The 19293-nt window shown below is 36.9% G+C and overlaps 1 protein-coding gene across 1 annotated transcript in view; it reads right to left on the bottom strand.

Annotated features, from left to right (window-relative positions):
* Positions 1-18536, bottom strand: part of LOC126267094 (importin subunit alpha-3) — a 74010-nt gene extending 55474 nt beyond the window's left edge. The window contains exons 1-3 of the mRNA XM_049971965.1: positions 18197-18536; positions 11666-11768; positions 11239-11434 (exon numbers count right to left, since the gene is read on the bottom strand). Of these exons, the coding sequence (XP_049827922.1) occupies positions 11239-11434; positions 11666-11768; positions 18197-18259 (362 nt within the window). The 5' untranslated portion in view covers positions 18260-18536. The remainder of the gene's footprint in view (positions 1-11238; positions 11435-11665; positions 11769-18196) is intronic.
* Positions 18537-19293: the final 757 nt, after the last annotated feature.

Consider the following 19293-nt stretch of genomic DNA (forward strand, 5'->3'; position numbering starts at 1 on the left):
TCTGTTCTCTTGGATCCACAGTCTACAGTATTTCAGAAATGTTATTTCTGAATTGGAAATGTTAATTACCTCTTTGAGCATTTTGCACACATTACATCCACCCAAACATAAGACAACACTATTCTGAAAATACTTCAAGACGTTTCTAACAAAGTTGATTTGTCAAAATTACAAAGTGCTTACAGTTCTATTGTAAATATATGCCATTTATTGATTGTCCATATATAGTAAGAAATACAATGAAATAGTTTACAAGCATTTTATCTATACAACCCATTTTTCATTATGATATTCTGCTACACTATTTCCAGTGTTACTAGGTTCTATTTACCACCACCAAACCTACTACCTTTTTTGTTTCTGGCACTTCTCCCACATTATGTTATCTGATTCATCAATGCCATTCAGTAAACAGCATATTTTTAATCTTTTCGTTACAGATACACTATGTTCTGCTCCTTGCAGTACAGACAGAGTTACTAATAAGTTTGAGTTCCTTGATATCCAATCCATAAATTCCTGCAAAGCCACAAAGCAATTCATCATCAATATTCTCCTGTTATGTAAGCAGCCCTGTATTCTGTTTCAGACAATGTTCAGGTGACCTAGCATTAGGTCGTTAGGCATTCATATTCTCAATGTCTATAGAGGTCCTGGAGCAAGTTGCTCTTTTGGTTGGCTGGAGCTTTATGGTGCAAAACTGGTAAGGTCATAAGTACCCACATCATAAAGAAAAAACAAATGCCAAATAAAAACCAGAGGCAAAGAAGACAATCCAGCACATTTAAAAAACAGGCGCATCTAAGGACTAGGACACCCCTACAGAAGTTTCTCAAAACATCATTGAGATGGCAGAGATCCCCACGGAGGGGGAGATCAAATTTGCTTCGCCATGTCACTGCAGCGAATAAAAAGAAAGAAGTTATCAACAAAACACTTATCTGCTAAAACATCTGACAAAGTTGAAAGCAAACTGATGTAAACAAACAGTTAAAGGGCACTATCAGAAAGTGGTGCATCGTCAAGGGTTGAGAGCAGTAGGCACAGATTGGGATAAGGTCACCATTTAATAAACGGAGGTGACTAAAGTGATAAGTGTCCTATACGCAGCCTGGGTAAAATGACAGTCACAGGAGAGGCGAAAGTAAGTAGACAATGCTATTGGGAGAGGTTTAGCGTCTCGCAGTTTGTTCCTCTGGGAGAAGATCACTGTGCACTATAAAATTATACTACTTGCCAACAGACAGCAACACGATCATCCAAGGGAACAGAATGACTAGCAGGCTGAGGGAGGAGAGCCGCAGCCTTTGCTGCAGCAAGAGCAGGAACACCACATTGCCTCTCACACAGTGAGTGAGTGAGTGGGAGGCACTCTGGATCAGTTATACTAGAGAATGGACAATGCAAAGCATGTGAAGGGTCTGAACAGTACAGAGAGTCTGAGCAGATGACAAATTGGAAGCCCGTATCACCGGATGTACTGGGTGGCCCAATAAAATGCATACAGTTCTGTGGTAAAAATCAAGCACTGGTCAAGAAGCCGATACTGAAAACGATCATCACCTAATACAAAGGCAGAACCAACACCATGGTAGGTCTTGGAACCACTGAGAGACTAAGACACTGTCCCCAAACCACCTGCACAATGAGAAAATCAGTGTGATACACTAGGTTAGGAATAGTGCCCTTAGGAACCAAATGGAGTACAAAATGAACACACACATCAGCACAAAGCCACGGCAGCAAAGAGCTCAAATCCATTGGGAACATAGCAGATATCGTAATGCAAAGCTGTCTAAGCAGCAAACTAAAGTGAGCAGAACACCCCACTGATAGGAAAACAGTAAGCCAGCAGCCACAACAGGACTAGTATAGAAGGCACCGGTGGCTAAACATACCCCACAATGGCGGATGGCATCAGTATGACGGATGTGAGGATAAATGTACAATATATTCATAATTCAGTTTCAAACAGATAATGGAACAGTATAAACTGAGGAGGATAGTACTAACCACTCCTCGCAAGGTGCAACATAGAACAGAGGGCAATGAGGGAGCGAGAACAGTGAGCTGCCAGGAAAGAGACTTGAGAAGACCAACAGTTTCCTGTCACATGTGAGTAAAGAATTTTGTTGTGTCAACAAATATAAGAAGGAATGGACCGAGACAGGAACAGGGACGAAACTGGTCACTGTAGAGAAGTTCATACAGACAGTCTAGTCAGCAGAAAAGTGGGAGTCATTGTTGATGTTCCATGATTAAAAATGGAAGACACACCACTGAAGCTGCCCCTTAAGTAGACAGGTTCATTGAGGGCTGCAACTGATCGCAAGGTCATCAATGAAATGAGCCTGAGATATTTGGCGGGATACAATTCGTAATAGGGTTAATGGCCATGGCTAATACGACGACAATGAGCACAGAACCCTGAGACACACTGTTCTCTTCAATAGAAGTGAACAACAGAGCCAATCCCACACATGCCTTAACCCTTTAACTGCTCTGGATGTGTTAACGTGCATGCCTTTGTACCTGTCCCTGTATGTTCTGAACGTGTTTATGTGCACCACCAGTCCTTTCTACCTGGTACTGTGTCTACAAGGACTGGTGGTGCACGTAAACACATTGAGAGCACATAGGGACAGGTACAAAGGCACACGCGTTAACACGTCCAGAGCAGTTAAAGGGTTAAAACAGGGTTAAAACCTCCCACATAAAAAGGGGTTGGAAAATTCCTCTTTTGGCCTCTTCTTACAAAGAACCACATACAAAGGCAGTTTCCTGACATCTGCTAGAGCAGAACTGGATGCTGGCATTTAATTGACACTGCCTTTACAACCTATCAAAAAAAGGTGTTTCCTTACATAAAATGACACCGGAACAGCAAGTAGTTTTTTCATCAAATGCCACAGAAGTCACATAGCTAGTTTTTCTTCACTGGATTTTAAGCCCTGCTTTTTTCGACATCCCATGCACCAGCCCATATTTGCTTTGACTGCCACACTGCAAAACCCAAGCATCTTAATTTGAGTAGCTGTGAGTAATCTGCAAGGCGCATTATTTAACTTAACATTCCAAACAATCTGCTGCTCCAATTCACAAAACCTTCCTTGCATCAGCCTTCTAGAAGCTGGGTACATAGAACTAGCATTCTTTAATTTATTCATTTTCTAACACAATCTACAGATGTTTGCTTTTCCAGCACCAAATTTTCTTTTGTCCCCACATTTATTTATAGACTATGCTTCAAAATTTACCATTAACTTAAAATTAGCATCACACTGCCAGTGTGATCCAACCATGAGCTCACATCTACATCTCAGTCTTAGCTGTTCTTTGCACTAGCAATCTCAGTTTATTCCTCATAAAACATTGATCAATTAAATTGAATGACTTTTTAATTCTCTTTTACTAAATCAGAAATCTGACTACTTCAGGCTAGCAATGGACCTGTCGCCAACCTTTAAAATCAACACTGATCTGCTTGCCCATATTTAAGTTAGAATTAATCTCTGCACTGTAGAAAAATGTATACAGCTGTTTAGTATGTGCCCAGTTAAATTCAGACTACATTCAGATTCAGGCGAATTTTATTTGAAGTGCAGCACATGTTCATGATTGTAAATGAAAAGCCCAAATTGCAATTAAATTGATGATGCATGGACTGTGGAATGCCTTCTCAAACAACAGCATGGCAAAGTTCACACCCCAATGACACATAACAGCTCATGTTTCATAAGATTTCAAAGCTAATTTGGATTCCACGATTAACTGTTATGTCACTAGATAGGACCTATATAAGTAATTTCACCTTTTGAGCCTTTTAATGTGATTACCAACAACTTCATGTCAAAATACTGACTAATATTTCCAATCATTGGTAGCAACATGTATCATCAATTTGATTGCAATTTGGGCTTTTCATTTACAATCAAGTAACAAAAGAGATACCGCATGAACTCTGACAAGGCTCCTCAGACCACGTGGCACTAAAACCGAAACTGTGATCTTGCCAGCCAATAACAAATATCCAGAACATATGACATGATGTAGTCAGCCAGTAACTTCACAAACAGCACATACACATACAAAAATACACACGGTGTAGCTACAAGAAAAGCTGTACTTTCACATAAAAATACTCATTGACAAAAATGTTTTGCTTTTTTCTGATAGTGTAGTTGAGCAGGATCCTAAGAGCGCAGCTTACACTGCAGTGGCTGAACATTGCTGACAAGCAAGATTATAAATTTCACTGCTCTGTACCAAACATTTTGTGGGGTACCTGGCTGAATGCGTTTCATCAAGCACTTCAAATTTTCCACGTAAAAGGAAATATGCATGAAATTGCTCAAGAACACATCTCACACTTTAAGGATAATGATGCTTTTTACCATCATCGTGGTGTAATTTGTAATCTATTTAAGACCTAAAATCAATATGAAAAACTTACCTAGCAGCTTAGTCATCTTTAGTGCATGTCATCGTTTAAGACAAATTGGCACTAAACTTGTAATTAATGCCATAAGTTTCTGGTCTTGTGGGCCCAAATTTTTTGTTAATTGGCTGGTGCTCAAAATGTTAAGTTTTGAATGAGAGTAAAAAATACTCCGTGATTTAAGGAACTCTTCGCACATTCTCACACATAATTTAATTAATCTCAGTAAAGGGAAATAAACTTTGAAGATAATGCTTCTCATTCCACCATTTGCAATATTTTCTCGTGAACTGTTAGAAATGTAAACAGTTGTGAAATTATGCTCATTGAAAGTCATTTGTTATGAAGTATTTGACTGCATTCTTCCTGAAGCCTTTGACATACCGTGCTGTTGGCTTGTATGTGCACATGTTTGGTTGCTGTAAATGACCTTTTCATTGCCACTAACATTTTACTTTGGTGTTATTTTCTTGTTTATGTTTTACTGCTGCAAAATTATTGTGCAGTACAAGGCTGAAGTAAAATTCTTCATTAGCGTATCAATTCCTACAGTCAAAATTACAAAAGTAAGCGAAAACTAAAGCAATTAATAAGTACCAAATTCTAAAAAATTCCCCCTTTTCCTGGATTTCTTGATATGTATACATCCTGATTCATTTCAGCTACCACTGACCAAATTAATAGGTTGTATAGACATTTACTTTGTATTATTTTCTACCAACAGCATTTATCCCAGTGAGGTGGCCACACAACCACTCATGGCTCCCTTGCTGAAACTTCCAAATAAAATCTGTGTGTAACATCTGCCTGTGTTTTGTCTGCAAATGGAAGGTGATCCTAACCTAAGATATTAAAATAATGACCTTAGCAAACAAAGCTTAATCTGCAAATTTAATGCTACCATGTATTTTGTGACTGATGAATCTGGAGAAAAAATGATACAATCACATAAATATATCTGATGTTAAAATCTTGACAGGCAGTAGCACATCTTTTGTAAATGTAGCATCCTAATGATTTTGTGGCCTATTAATGTGGTCTAACAGTTTCACAGAGCATTTTAGCAATTTTTTTTTAATACATTGGTTTCATTTAGCAATTACTACTTAGAAGCATCTGAAGAGGGATTGTTTGAAAGTAAGTTTTAAGAACAATGTTCTTATGGCAGTTGCACTGGGACAAACCCAAATAATAATTAAATGTGAGAAATTCTTAGACACCAGTTCATTAACTTAGGGTACTGCTGCATAAGGAACCCACTCTTTTACTTTCTACAGTTAATAAATGGATCACTAAATTCAAAAGCAGTTGAACTTAATCCACATGGATGTTCCAAAACTGCAAAAACAGATGAAAACATTGAGAGAGTTCTAAATATGGTAACTCAACTGGTTGATTTGGTCACGTGAAATAACACTACCAGCAACCTGTGAAAACTTAGTGCATTTTACATGATTAATTAAGAAAACTACTGAAAAGTAGTTCCTCAGCAATTTTAGGACCACCCTGAAAAATCTGATTTTGTGCACCAATTTGTTACAGCAGTGGCAGCATGGACCCAACACTTCACATCAGAAACAAAATAGTTATCAAATAAGTGCAATTTGACATATAAACTACTGTAATAGCCTCAATATTCACCAGCTGTCAACCTCTCACTCAAGGAAGTTTATATCTGTAAAACATCAAGTCCAATACAGATATGGCAGATTAGATAAACATTTTACTTCAGGGATGGAGTACATGCACAACAAAAGTCATGGATGAAGCATATTATCCTAAAACAAATGCATTGTTGACTGGAAGAATGTTTGAAAGACCAATAACTTCGCACTTTGCTCTAGTAAACATAAGTTTTGAAAATTAACACTTTAGTACACTGGAAGTGAATGGCACATGTTCAGGGTATGAGACCACTAGGAGAAAAACAAAGGCGAAAGCACAACCAAAAGGTAGAACAGGGTGTATACGTGGACAAGGAAGAAAAATTCCTCAATTTTTCCCAGACCTCCCAGTTAAAACACATTTTCTCCCAGGTGAAAATACACTTTTCCATAGTGACAGTATATTTTCTGTCTAACTGTAAAACTTATCAATCCTTTGAATGGATATGGTTTTATACAGCAGTGTAGTACTTTAGAAAACTAAACTCAGGGGAGAAAAACGTTTTGGAAAGAACTTTGATGTGCAGCAACATGTACGCTGTTTATTTTCCTATTACGAAAGCATAAATTTGAATTCCATCAACAGGAAAAGTTAATGGTTTAAGTTAATATACATAGTGTTGCTACAAGAAAAACAAAACTTTTGCATATAATATTTGTCTCTAAGATTAATGAGCTACAAAAGAAGCTAAGCATTCACATATAATGTTAATCTGTTTAGCGCATGTTACACTGATCTTCTGGACTCAAAATTCTTCTAAATGGCTTGTCATCAAATGGTTGATTTTTATATGAGACCAAACACACTGATTTAAGAAATTCATCGTACATTCTCACACATAGTTTACATTGCGTAAAAGTAAATTTACTTTGAAAATAATGCATTTCGAACCACAATTCACAATATTTTCCCATGACCTGTTAGAAATAGATTCATTTCAGCAATTGCCAGAGAGTGCCAGATAACAGGCGTCGCCACACTTTCACAGCTACGGTGACGTAGGAAGCCTGTATGTTCATACGTGTGAAACATTAAAAGATCTTTCTTACATTACGTCGTACAAGAAACAAGACATCAGAGGATATCCTAAGAGCGTCGGAATTTCTTGAACCATACAAAAATACATAGTTCGCGTTAAAGCAGACATTCTTATGTCCAGATTCATAATGACTTAGGCCTCGACCTGATATTAAGCTTTTCGGTGTGGTTTTCTGGATGTAAATTTTCTTGGGGTATTAGTGCTGTATTATCTCATGTTTGGTTCTCCATTATGGCATAATGCCACACGTGCTAGAAGATGCAAATGCGCACTTGAAGCGAACAGCTGAAACTAGCCAATAGTGTGGAATGAAACTTCGTTTCCAATGAATTAACTGCGTCAGCAGGAAAGCTTAATAAAAGCCAAAATTCTTTAGAAAACTGACAAAAATAACTTCATTGTTCTGCAAGGTGATTAATACTTGATAGTCAGAAAGGTGGAAATAAAATAAAATCTGAAACTAGTAACATATTTTAGCCTTCCATAATTATGTGAATGTATTTCAATTCACTTGATAGCTCCCAGCCACAGAAATCCGTCTTTCATTAGACGTGAGTGCAGTTAACGAAGAGGAAACAAAAATTACTAAATGTCAACACAGGTCACATGGAGACTATCCACTATAACTCAGACTGTTCTGTGCATCAGAACATCAAAAATTAAAAAAGACTTTTCAAAAATAAGTTAATTTTGCACATCTTTCTGAAGAGTCTTATACATAAAACATATCTTCGAGGAAATTTAAGACATGTTATTTGGTCTTAAGTGTGCCGAAGTGCGGGGCCACGCCTCTTCATACAGCATTCTTCTATCGCATGTCACTGTATTTCGCTCTATGGAATTTAAATGTGTATATTTTGTAATGGATGCCATCAAACTATATTCAGGACAGTGGAAATTTGTGTGTCCTGTGGTGCCTCTCCTGCTCCCAGTTGGCCAGTTTGACATCCTGCCCCTCTTTAGAAAGAAACTCTCAATTAATACCGCATGGAATTACTTGTAATTGTGAGAACAAGAACTCTTCGAAAAATTTGCACTCTTTATTACCTATTAACTAATAACTTGCCATTTTGTGTGACAAAAATATAGGATACCTAAAACCAGTCAAGACATTACACATTTCTTCAATCCTTAGGGCCTACCGATTTTTCTCTTTAATCTTGCTACAGCTTTACATGGTGTGCTTTCCTCTCTGCAAAAGAACTATTACCTCAAAGTTCGTCAAACGTTTTGCTAGATGAAAAATCAAAATGTCGTCGTCCAATGCTGCTAAAGTTGTTAATACAAACAGTACCCAAGACTGGTGTGGTTTCTCAATCTGATTACACCTAATTTGTCACTGTGCACTGGATAAAACAAAATAGGCCTTTCTAACATTGCAGCAATTTTAACATACAAAATAAGCGAGACTTTTGGCAATTATTTTTATAGTACGACAATATAATTCATGAAGTACCAATATGAAATATCTATTTGGCCTACTACAATCAAAAAGTTTTATGTCAGGAAACAGTTTCACACTTAATTCATACACTCCAGTTTCTCATGTATGAGACCGAAAAGTGATAGAACGAAATTTTTCTATAAATTTGGAGTAGTCATATTCTTCTATAATTTGTATGATGTCCGCATTTCTTCTCCTCCCTCATTCTAAGAAACAATCTTGTTACTAATTCTATAACTAATCCTACCGTCAAAACTCATTCTCCAGTTACCTTTACTAACAACGGCACAATCACCAGTTTAGTTATACAGTGACTATTCCCCAGTTAGCCGTTATTACGTGTTCATACAATGCGGTTTCCGCACTACTTCCACAATGGAACTTAAGCGGCTGCTTGTTATGGATGTCACTAGTAATTATGACAACACTGAACATTTGCAAACCGAATCCACCACATAAACAAGCAGCAGTTTGCATTCACCAGTTCAGCTTTATTCCTTTCAGCCCATATAGCCCCATCCTGTTTTGTCTGTAGGAAAGTTCATTTCAAGATGCGACGAGGATTCTCCTGACAGACATCACGTACACTATGCACGCATTCAAAAAATCAACTTACAATTCAATCAGGAATCAACTTGGAATGTGTTCAAAAATGTCCAAAATCCAGCAGGGGTGCATTTCAAAATCTTATGAATATTCTATAGACCACTGGATGCTAGGTGCTTTGTGAAACAAGGTTTTTCCTTAAGAATATAAATTTGCCCCCTCCCCCTGTAATTGCCACCCGGTTCAGATATCCCGGTTTGCCGCCCCCAGATCTGGGCCTGCTGCACACGCGTGAATCTGGCAGCTTTGGCGCACCAATAAAATTTTCCCGGGTAGCTTGTTTCTGCTACTGTTGCTTACACAGCAAGAAGCCACATTACAGTTGCCAGAAGCGAGAGAAAGTATTACTCATACACGACTCAACTGCACATGTGCATCAGCCCGCTCTTAATTGCTTAAATAAATCTAAAGTAAAGGGTTGTGATGTCGCACTCATCAGAAGTAATTTGTTGTTCCGAAGCATTGCATAGCCTTTCTAAAGTCTGACATTTTGCTGTTCGCAGACACACTGTATTACTTTATATGGTACATTTACTTTGCAATTTAAGTTTTATGTTCATTTTTTTCTCTCGTTCATGTTTTAATGCTGCGGTTTTATTCTACAGTAGTGGGATACAGTAATATTGTTTGTTAGAGTATGTTTTTACCAGTCAAAATTACAAAAATTTAACTGAAAACTAAAACGAAAAATTCCCAGAATTCTAAAAAATTCCCAGGTTTTTCCCCGGATGACAAAATTACCAGGTTCTTCCCAGATGTCCCGGGTCTTATACACCTTGTAGAAGGCCCAGAATCAAAAGAAAACATAATAAAAGGAGATTTGTGCTAACACTGAATAGGGAAATAACAGGTTGAAGAGATTATTTCATCTTCTTCATTCATTAACTATATAAATACAGTTTAACTAAAATGTGTGATCCATAAAAAATAAACTTGTTCCCCAAATAGCTATTTCTCAATAAGATAAGTTTGACTTGCTTGCTGTGGAGGAATAAATTAAAATCAAGATAATTCACATTGCAGCATAAGTATAAAACTAATCAAAAGCAATCGTTATCTACTAACTGACTAATATAACTTTTTTCATTCCTGTTCTACTACTGTACAAAAACCATCTGAAGAATCACTTATCAAGCCACCACATGTGAAAGAAATTGAATTTAAATAGTACAATCACTGAAAATCTGCAAGTTTGTAATTCTCATTATGTTGTACAATCATAGAAATTATTTCAAACTTCATACAATTCCTGATACCTTTGTCACACTGGGTTAATTCACTTTTTACAATATGTTGCATAGCATAACTCAATTTCTGGAAAGAGAACAACTTGTGTATGTGTGATTAGCTAATGAACATCCCATACCAATCAATTACTACAATTATCTCAGTATCCAAAAACTGGGAACAAATTAGAACTAATTTGTCAGAACCTAAAACAAAGGACACACCATTACTTAAATACATTTTGCAGAGCAATGTTTGCAGTTGTTGCCTTGAGGTGTGATGGAAAAACAAATATATCAATAATGGTTATTACCCAAGAGAGCAGCAGACACAATAGCAATGAAATGAAGCAACTGGAATCTTCAAAAGGTACAAAACTACAGAACGGAGTTAAGTATTCACAAAATATAAATTGTAGTCTCCACGTATCTCTCTTAACAGTAATTTTGTAGCAAATACAGGCAATGTTTACCAATCCAGTAACACCGTAGCTATCTTTTTTTCTTTGCAGCAGATGTACTGAGGGTGAAACATTTATGCTCTTAAATCTTCGGGATGTTATCAGTTTTAAATTAATAGATTATGATTTTTTTTAAATTCTGTTCCTATTCTTGTGTTCTTCAAATTTTACATGTAATGTTACAAGGAAACAACTCAATACAGATACTAATTTACAGACAATAATGGTATTAAAAAATGTATATCACGAAATATTTTAAAAAGTCTTCAGACAGTTTATCAGAAGATCAAAAACCTTTACTGGCAACTTTAGAACACTAACCGATAATACTGCCAAACAATCAGGTTCTCACAACTTACTTGTCGTGGCACTCCAGGCATCTAACAAGAATAGGCAAAATTCCACTGTCAATAAGATCATCAATTGGTGGATTGCGGTCTGACGATAAAAGCTTGCGTGCAGCCTGAACAGCATTTAGCTGTACTGTGGGATTGTCACTTGCTGCATTCTGGACTAACTGTGACAAATTAATTGGTCGTTCAACTTCATCTTCATCTAAAATAAAGAAGTATATGTATTAATACAAAGTTACAATCTCTCTCTTTCTCTCTCCCCCTCCCCTCTTACACACACACACACACACACACACACACACACACACACACACACACACACACACACATTACACCTTCCTCCCATTCACTTAAACTGAATTTTTGCACCTAATGCTTTAATCTGTGTGCAATGCAATAAATATTAATTCCTTCTGTTATAAAACATGTTTACCTGCTGAGTCTGCTATTGGCACATTTCTTCTTTTCTGGAGTGTTTCTTCTCTTTTATTTTTCCTCAGTTCAACTGTCACCTCATTTCTCCTCCTCCGCATTTCCTACGAAAGATAGTGAAAAATCAAATTAGATCACAACCATTTCTCAGAATTAATCCTTTTTATTACAGGTTTACAAACACTCCTAATTCTTTTCATTATTTCCGTAGTTACCACAATATTAGCAAGTATAGCATTGTTTGAAAACTGTGCCTGTCAAAGCAGTTTGCATTACACAGTAGTAATACTAATAATAAATAATAATAATACTACTAATAATAATAATACTAAAATAATAATAATAATATAACTATACTAAACTTTATACTAGCAGTGTCTCGAAAAACTAAAGATAAAAATTCCATACTATCAGGTGTATTTGTTCTACACACCAGCAGGCAGAAACAGTCTACCACAGATGTCAGACCATTCAGTACCCCAATCTTGAGTTTAATTATCCACGTAATAGGCACAAAATGTGGAATTTGATAGCTTGGCAATGTACTGCTTTATAATGTGCCGACTACTACACACAACATAATTTAGCACTTTTTTGGGGGATGGTGGGTGTGTAGGCACATGTTCACCACTTACCACATTGACTACTGCAGGAGCTTGCCATGGGGTGTGGTGTGAGGCATGGACGAAAAAGCCTCAACTTCTGGAAGGGCAGGGAGCACATTGGAAACAGCATCAAATAACAATGCCTCTTGAAAGGCTGTATTGCAACAGTACAAGGTTGGTAATGAGCTGAAACAATCTAAAACATCCCAAAGTCATCCAGTTTCCATAGATTCCTCTGATCCCAGGAAAGCATGAAGTTATGCTATGAGTATAATTGTTAAATATTAATGTCTACAGCTGAAAGTTGAGTGTCTGATGAATCTGTAGTAACATAATACTGTTTCAAAAGGAAGGAGGGAATGAAACGGTAAGATTTTCAGTAAACTTCTTTGTATTTAAAATTAGAAACACTTTCTAGGTTCAACAGTAATGATAAGCTTTGCGTGTACATAATTACACAGGTCACCTACCAAAAGCAAGCAACAGCTTTTGCCAATTCTAGTAGAAAAAAAAACAACTAAATTATGTCCAGTCAACGTGTGACTAACAGATGTCAAGAGGAATATTTTATACGAGCTGTTGACTTTGGCTCATGAAACAATGTTAATGGCTGCTGTCTTGACACCTTTTGGTGCATATACTCTCAGTTTTGTTGTTAGCTGGCAGAAAGAAACTTGCTGCAGTGACACACCAATATGTAGTCTAGCACGACATACTGGTTAGGCTGGGAGATGACAGTTTTGTTTTGAGTTGGCAAAGCCAATGAATATGAATCTAAATAAACCTGGTAGGGGTAACAGACTGATCTGTAGCTTAGCTCATTTAAAGATAAACAACATGTTACTGTTGTCATATTGTTTACAGAATTTGTCATTTCCTGTATCACCAGTCAAAGCTGCCTACTTATCTTACATTCCTCTATATCCAAGAGCACACAATAAAACATAGCATGAAGGTAATGTATCCTAAAATTAATACACATAATTCTTCCAAAAAATTACACACCCATGGGTAAACCTAACATATCATGAACGTTCTTACTGTTATTTACACTGCCTCTGTTTGGGAAAATTTAGTCATAATTAGTTTTTCATAGATAACAGCTCTGTCTGCTGGATTATTCATTACTTCTACATTCACTACACAGATAAAATTATGAAGTCAGTCTACTGCTTAAACATGATACACTACTTCAAAATATGAAAGTTGATTCCTAAACAGTATACATAACATTTTATTAATCATGCAGTTCCATACACTAAAATGTGTATTTCTTCCTACTGTTGACACTAATGCACACTGCACAGAATACAGACTAATTTCTTGCAGCTGTTGGCATTAGTGCACCAAAGAATACAGACACTGTAGATTTTCAAGTTTAAAGTGCTTGGCACATTTTATTTAAATACAGTTCATGGTTTTATGGCATTACTCTTGTCCTGCTACTTTAATCATTTCTGTGCTACTGTAAGAGAAAGACCTTTGCTTTTGCCTCTGGTTGGGCACCTTAGTCATTTAGACCCCAAAGTAATTGAGAAAGTGAAGTACAACAGCTGCAATTATGCAACAGTCACCATACATAACTGATTAGTTGCAACCTTTGGGTAAGTTCCTTAAAGCGGTTCAAGAACACTGAATACTGTGTTGATTCAGTGGCAAAGAAGAAACCCCATGTACATGGTCTAAGTCAGAATTTGCTAGATGCTTTCAAGCCTAAAAACAAATTTCTGGCTTCAAGAACACCACACTCCACCTCTATGATAGATCACAGTATGCTGTTCAACTTGATCCCAAAAGGTTCACAGGTGTAATACATAAGCAAAACAAAATTGAATGAACCCTTGTATGTCACTAGTGATAGTCTTGAGCTGTGTCACATTTCTGAAGACTGCATTTTGCCTTGCTGTGAAGGAAGTGAACTTCAAGCTGATTCTAAAGGCAGAAATGCAAATTTATTTACAGCAGTGAGTCTTCATAAAGTTTTTATGAAGTTACACCTCCATAAAATTAAAAAACAAAATTGTGACCCAGCAGTCACACCCATTACCACAGGTAATGATCTCATCCAAACAGAGCAAACCTGTGAAAAAGAAAAGTCACCAAAAAATGAGTAGGAGGTCAAAACAATAAGAGCCAGAGAGCTATTACATCTACATTTATACTCCGCAAGCCACCCAAGGGTGTGTGGCAGAGGACACTTTACATGCCACTGTCATTACCTCCCTTTTCTGTTCCAGTCACGTATGGTTCGCGGGAAGAATGACTGTCAAAGCCTCCGTGCGCATTCTAATCTCTCTAATTTTACATTCGCGATCTCCTCGGAAGGTATAAGTAGGGGAAGCAATATATTCGATACCTCATACAGAAACGCACCCTCAAAACCTGGCGAGCAAACTACACCGTGATGCAAGAGTGCCTCTCTTGCAGAGTCTGCCACTTTAATTTGCTAAACATCTCTGTAACACTATCACGGTTACCGAATAACCCTGTGACAACGCACCACTCTTCTTTGGATCTTCTCTATCTCCTCCGTCAACCCGATCTGGTATGGATCCCACACTGATGAGCAATACTCAAGTACAGGTCAAACGAGTATTTTGTAAGCCCCCTCCTTTGTTGATGGGCTACATTTTCTAAAGACTCTCCCAATGAATCTCAACCTGGCACCCACTTTACCAACAATTAATTTTATATGATCATTCCACTTCAAATCTTTCCGTACGCATACTCCCAGATATTTTACAGAACTAACAGCTACCAGTGTTTGTTCCGCTATCATTTAATCATACAAGAAAGGATACTCCTTTCTATGTATTCGCAATACATAGAATTTGTCTATGTTAAGGGTCAGTTGCCACTCCCTGCACCAAGTGCCTATCCGCTGCAGATCTTCCTGCATTTCGCTACAATTTTCTAATGCTGCAACTTCTTTGTATACTACAGCATCATCCGCAAAAAGCCGCATGTAACTTCCAACACTATCTACTAGGTCATTTATATATACTGTGAAAAGCAATGGTCCCATAACACTCCCCGTGGCATGCCAGAGGTTACTTTAACGTCTGTAGACGTCTCTCCATTGATAACAGCATGCTGTGTTCTGTTTGCTAAAAACTCTTCAATCCAGCCACACAGCTGGTCTGATATTCCGTACACTCTTCCTTTGTATATCAGGCGACAGTGCAAAGTATATCTAACGCCTTCCGGAAGTCAAGGAAAATAGCATCTACCTGGAAGCCTGTATCTAATATTTTCTGGGTCTCATGAACAAAAAAGCGAGTTGGGTCTCACTGACCTAAGGTATGGCAGTTACATCAGTCAAACCAGAAAATAGGGCCGACGTATCTCTTTGAAGAGTGAAGACAGTCTGGATAATGTTAGTGCTTTTGCAGGACCCACAACATCCTATTGTTATCACTAACCAGCACATGTAAGTGGTGAAGTTAATACTTTGGATAAATCTGAAGGTGGAAAGAAGAATTCATACAGCTGCATCACGCAGAAAGTACTCTGAAATAACAAAGTCATGTCTGTAGAGCCTCTACAGAAATCCAAACCAGTTTTCAAATTAAAGATTTCTCTGTCAAGAGTGATGTGATGGCAAAATTGCCAATTCCTTATGTTGCCTCCAAGACGGGAAATGTCAGATGAGTAATTGCTTTGTGCTTAATGGTTTTATTGATGTTCATGGAAAGAAAGAAAAAAGCTAATCTCTTCTTCTTATAATAGTGTCACGTTGCAGGTAGGCCTAGTAATTTTAAAACAGCCCCCTACCAATGCTGGTTGACTGTAATATCATTAAAAACAAGAAATAAATTTTTGCAGTTCACTGGTGTAAGCTTCATATTATAAATATCTCCAGAAAAAATACCAGTTATACACATGTCACATTTTTTGTCTCTTGTCTAATTTTTAAGACCTCAACATTCTGTCTTGTGTATAGAAAATCTCTCACACCATATTTTGGACCAACCATACCATATTTAAGATTTTCAGTCCAAAATACATATTTTTCCTACTCTATACTTTTAACTATAAAGAATTAAATACACTGTCATTTTAAAGGAGATTCTCCTTGACAGGTATTTTGTTTAAAGAAACAGTACAAACAAATTTTGTGCTTGTGTCTAATATTTAGGTCACCTCCCTCAGTATACTTAACATGTCAAAGTGAATATACAAAGTTGTAGGTAAGGTAAGCTATTACTAAAGGTATATTTGGTTTTTTAAGTCTATCTATTCAGACCACAGATACAGCTGCACTGCTAATTCTTTTCTTTATAAGGTTTACAATAAAGTACAGCAATACATGAAAGTAGACTTCAACTATCGCACTAATTAGTTGTAGCCCATTTAGAGGTGGTGAGCTGTTTCCTTTAAGTCAAATAGGCCTACATGTTTATATAGTCAGTCAAGAGGGACTGAATTCAACAGTGAATGAACATTGAGGTAGCTTTTACTTCTCCATACCCTTCTTACCCCCCTTTAAAAGAATCACCAAAGGTGAACACTGTGCCACACGAATCATGGTAAAACACTGTAAAGCATTAACCAGTGCTGAAAACATTCAAAGTAACAAAACTTGAGACACCTATACCAAACAAAGAATTACATACCTGTCTACTCAATGAGCCCATTTACAAAAGCTCAGATGTATTTTAAACTAATTTAAGTGTCAACAGTATTTTTCCAATGAAACAAACCATATTTTCAACAGAAGAAAATGGCCTGACCAGGAGTGATCAAGTTTTGACTTAATATCTATAATATTCTTGATAGTCTGAAAATATTTTTGCTTTGTACATGCCTTGAAACCTATGCCATTGCTGTTTAATTAAATATTGGTAAAACAAAAATATTAATGGAGCATACAATAACAGCACAAATGTTTACTGATCTATTCCTGTATATGAGTAGCAGGTGTTCACCTTATGGACTAGCACACTGCAAGGAAATTAGGCCTACTCATGAAACTGCTACACAAAAATTAGATCTTAACTCCATATAACGACATCCGAACAAATTGGCACACACAATATGGATAGAGTATGAAACATCCACTTTAAAAATGAAACAATTTTAAACATATATTTTTGATTTAAGTATATCTAATAATAACGGTTATACAATTAATGACACCTATTTATGCAGAGATTTCATTCTTAACCATAAATGAACTTAAAATGTTCAACTATGAAATTCAGAGGTTATCAGGATGTAGCCATCCTGTCACAATAGTTAATTATTAACACTCAACTGCATTCGAAAATACAGTATCGCCTTACTAGGTTTAGGGCCTCCTGATGTTACTGTTCATATGCCGCTGGAATTTTTCCATATTTCTGCCGTAAGGGGCTAATTCCTCAACTGCTGGATATATAAACTATACCTTCTTGAGAAAAACGAAGTTGTTTCCACAAGATCAGCCCATTTAAGTCATAACAACTCCATTATTTATATTACACTGCACAACTGGGAACGAAATATGGGGGCTTTAGTGACTCAGTGGCATTAATAGTTCAGGCATTTGTGACTTCATTGTCTTCGAAAATAAGAAACATAATAGCAGCCACTATTGGGTTTCCATTCACACATGACGCTACACTATGCTACGATCAGCTGACACTGACTTTTCCATGGCATTCATATAAATCGCTATCAACTGTTACAAACGTGTAGATTATATTGCCGAGTTGCAAAGACAAGAACAATATCCAGCCGTATAAAACATTCTGCATATGTGAACAGAAGTAATCCACAATTATTACAAAACTTTTACAATATATTCTACATTCTCAGGTACACAGTTGCACGAGTTACAGTGTGTAGACGTTGAGTTGTCTCCATATTTTCGTCCCACTTGTGAGCCACACACGGGGTATTACAAGTGAAACACTACGAAAACGCAACTAATTTTAGATACTTACATCCTGATCCTTGCCTTTGTTCTTAAAAACTTGCATTCGATTTTTAACTGAATCAGACGCCATTTTTAACCAAATTCGATAGCCAATCCTGCCTCTGTTCAAAATGCCGGTGTCTCACTAGAGAAAAACTTCAATGACGTCACACAGGCTGACATGAATAAACACCCTATCTTCAAAAGTCACCATACTCCCCCATATTCACACGCATGTCATTAGAGCCAACCTTTACTATAGTGGTTACGACAATCTGAACAAAATAGGACAGCAAAGAATTTTTCATGTGGTTCTGATCGAAGAAGTCAGTAATCGAAACAGACACGTCAAAGATGGTCATTCATACACGACAGCTCTCGAATATGATTAAATTATTGGTCGGCCTATAGGGAAGCGAAATGTACAGCGGCATAAGCCGAATTCACAATTTTTGTACCTTTATCCGTTTCCTTAAAAAAGCGTGACTTTATTAAACGTTCATATTCTGCTGAAATAAATTACATGTCTCAACACAAAGGGGTAGGATTGTGGGCTGCCTAATAAACACACTTTATTTGTCATTAGCCAACATATGTTAAAACAGGCAATTTTAAATGTCAATTTCTACTTCACAATTAATAGTTCACCATCCAATTGCAAAAAAATTAGCTTTCGAACTGTCAAATTGATGTGGTACAATTGAACTATTGAGCAACACTATACACACTGCTATGTTACACAAATCTGAAGTTTTTGCATACACTTTAATATTTTGAGAAATGCACAATAGTGAATTTTTATTTCCTTCTTAGTTTAATTTTTACAGCAAGTGGTAGGTTTGACCAATACAAAGGGATAAGGAGATTTACCATGCACATTGAAATCAGTTAATACTATAAGCACACTTTTCAAATAACATTTTATGATAGTGCTTCTCGAACGTATCATCAAGGAACTCTTTCATAGAAGATAGTAGCTTGTTATTGCGTAGGTACATGGTGCAAGCCCCCCTCCGCTCTGGATAAGATAGGGCTAAAATTCATTAAAAATTGAAATAGCTATAACGACGGAATCAGAGACCGACCATAAGCGTCGGCAAAGACATTAATTATGAATGTACTGTA

Source organism: Schistocerca gregaria, chromosome 4 (genome assembly GCF_023897955.1).
Source record: "Schistocerca gregaria isolate iqSchGreg1 chromosome 4, iqSchGreg1.2, whole genome shotgun sequence".
Taxonomy (NCBI): Eukaryota; Metazoa; Arthropoda; class Insecta; order Orthoptera; family Acrididae; genus Schistocerca; species Schistocerca gregaria.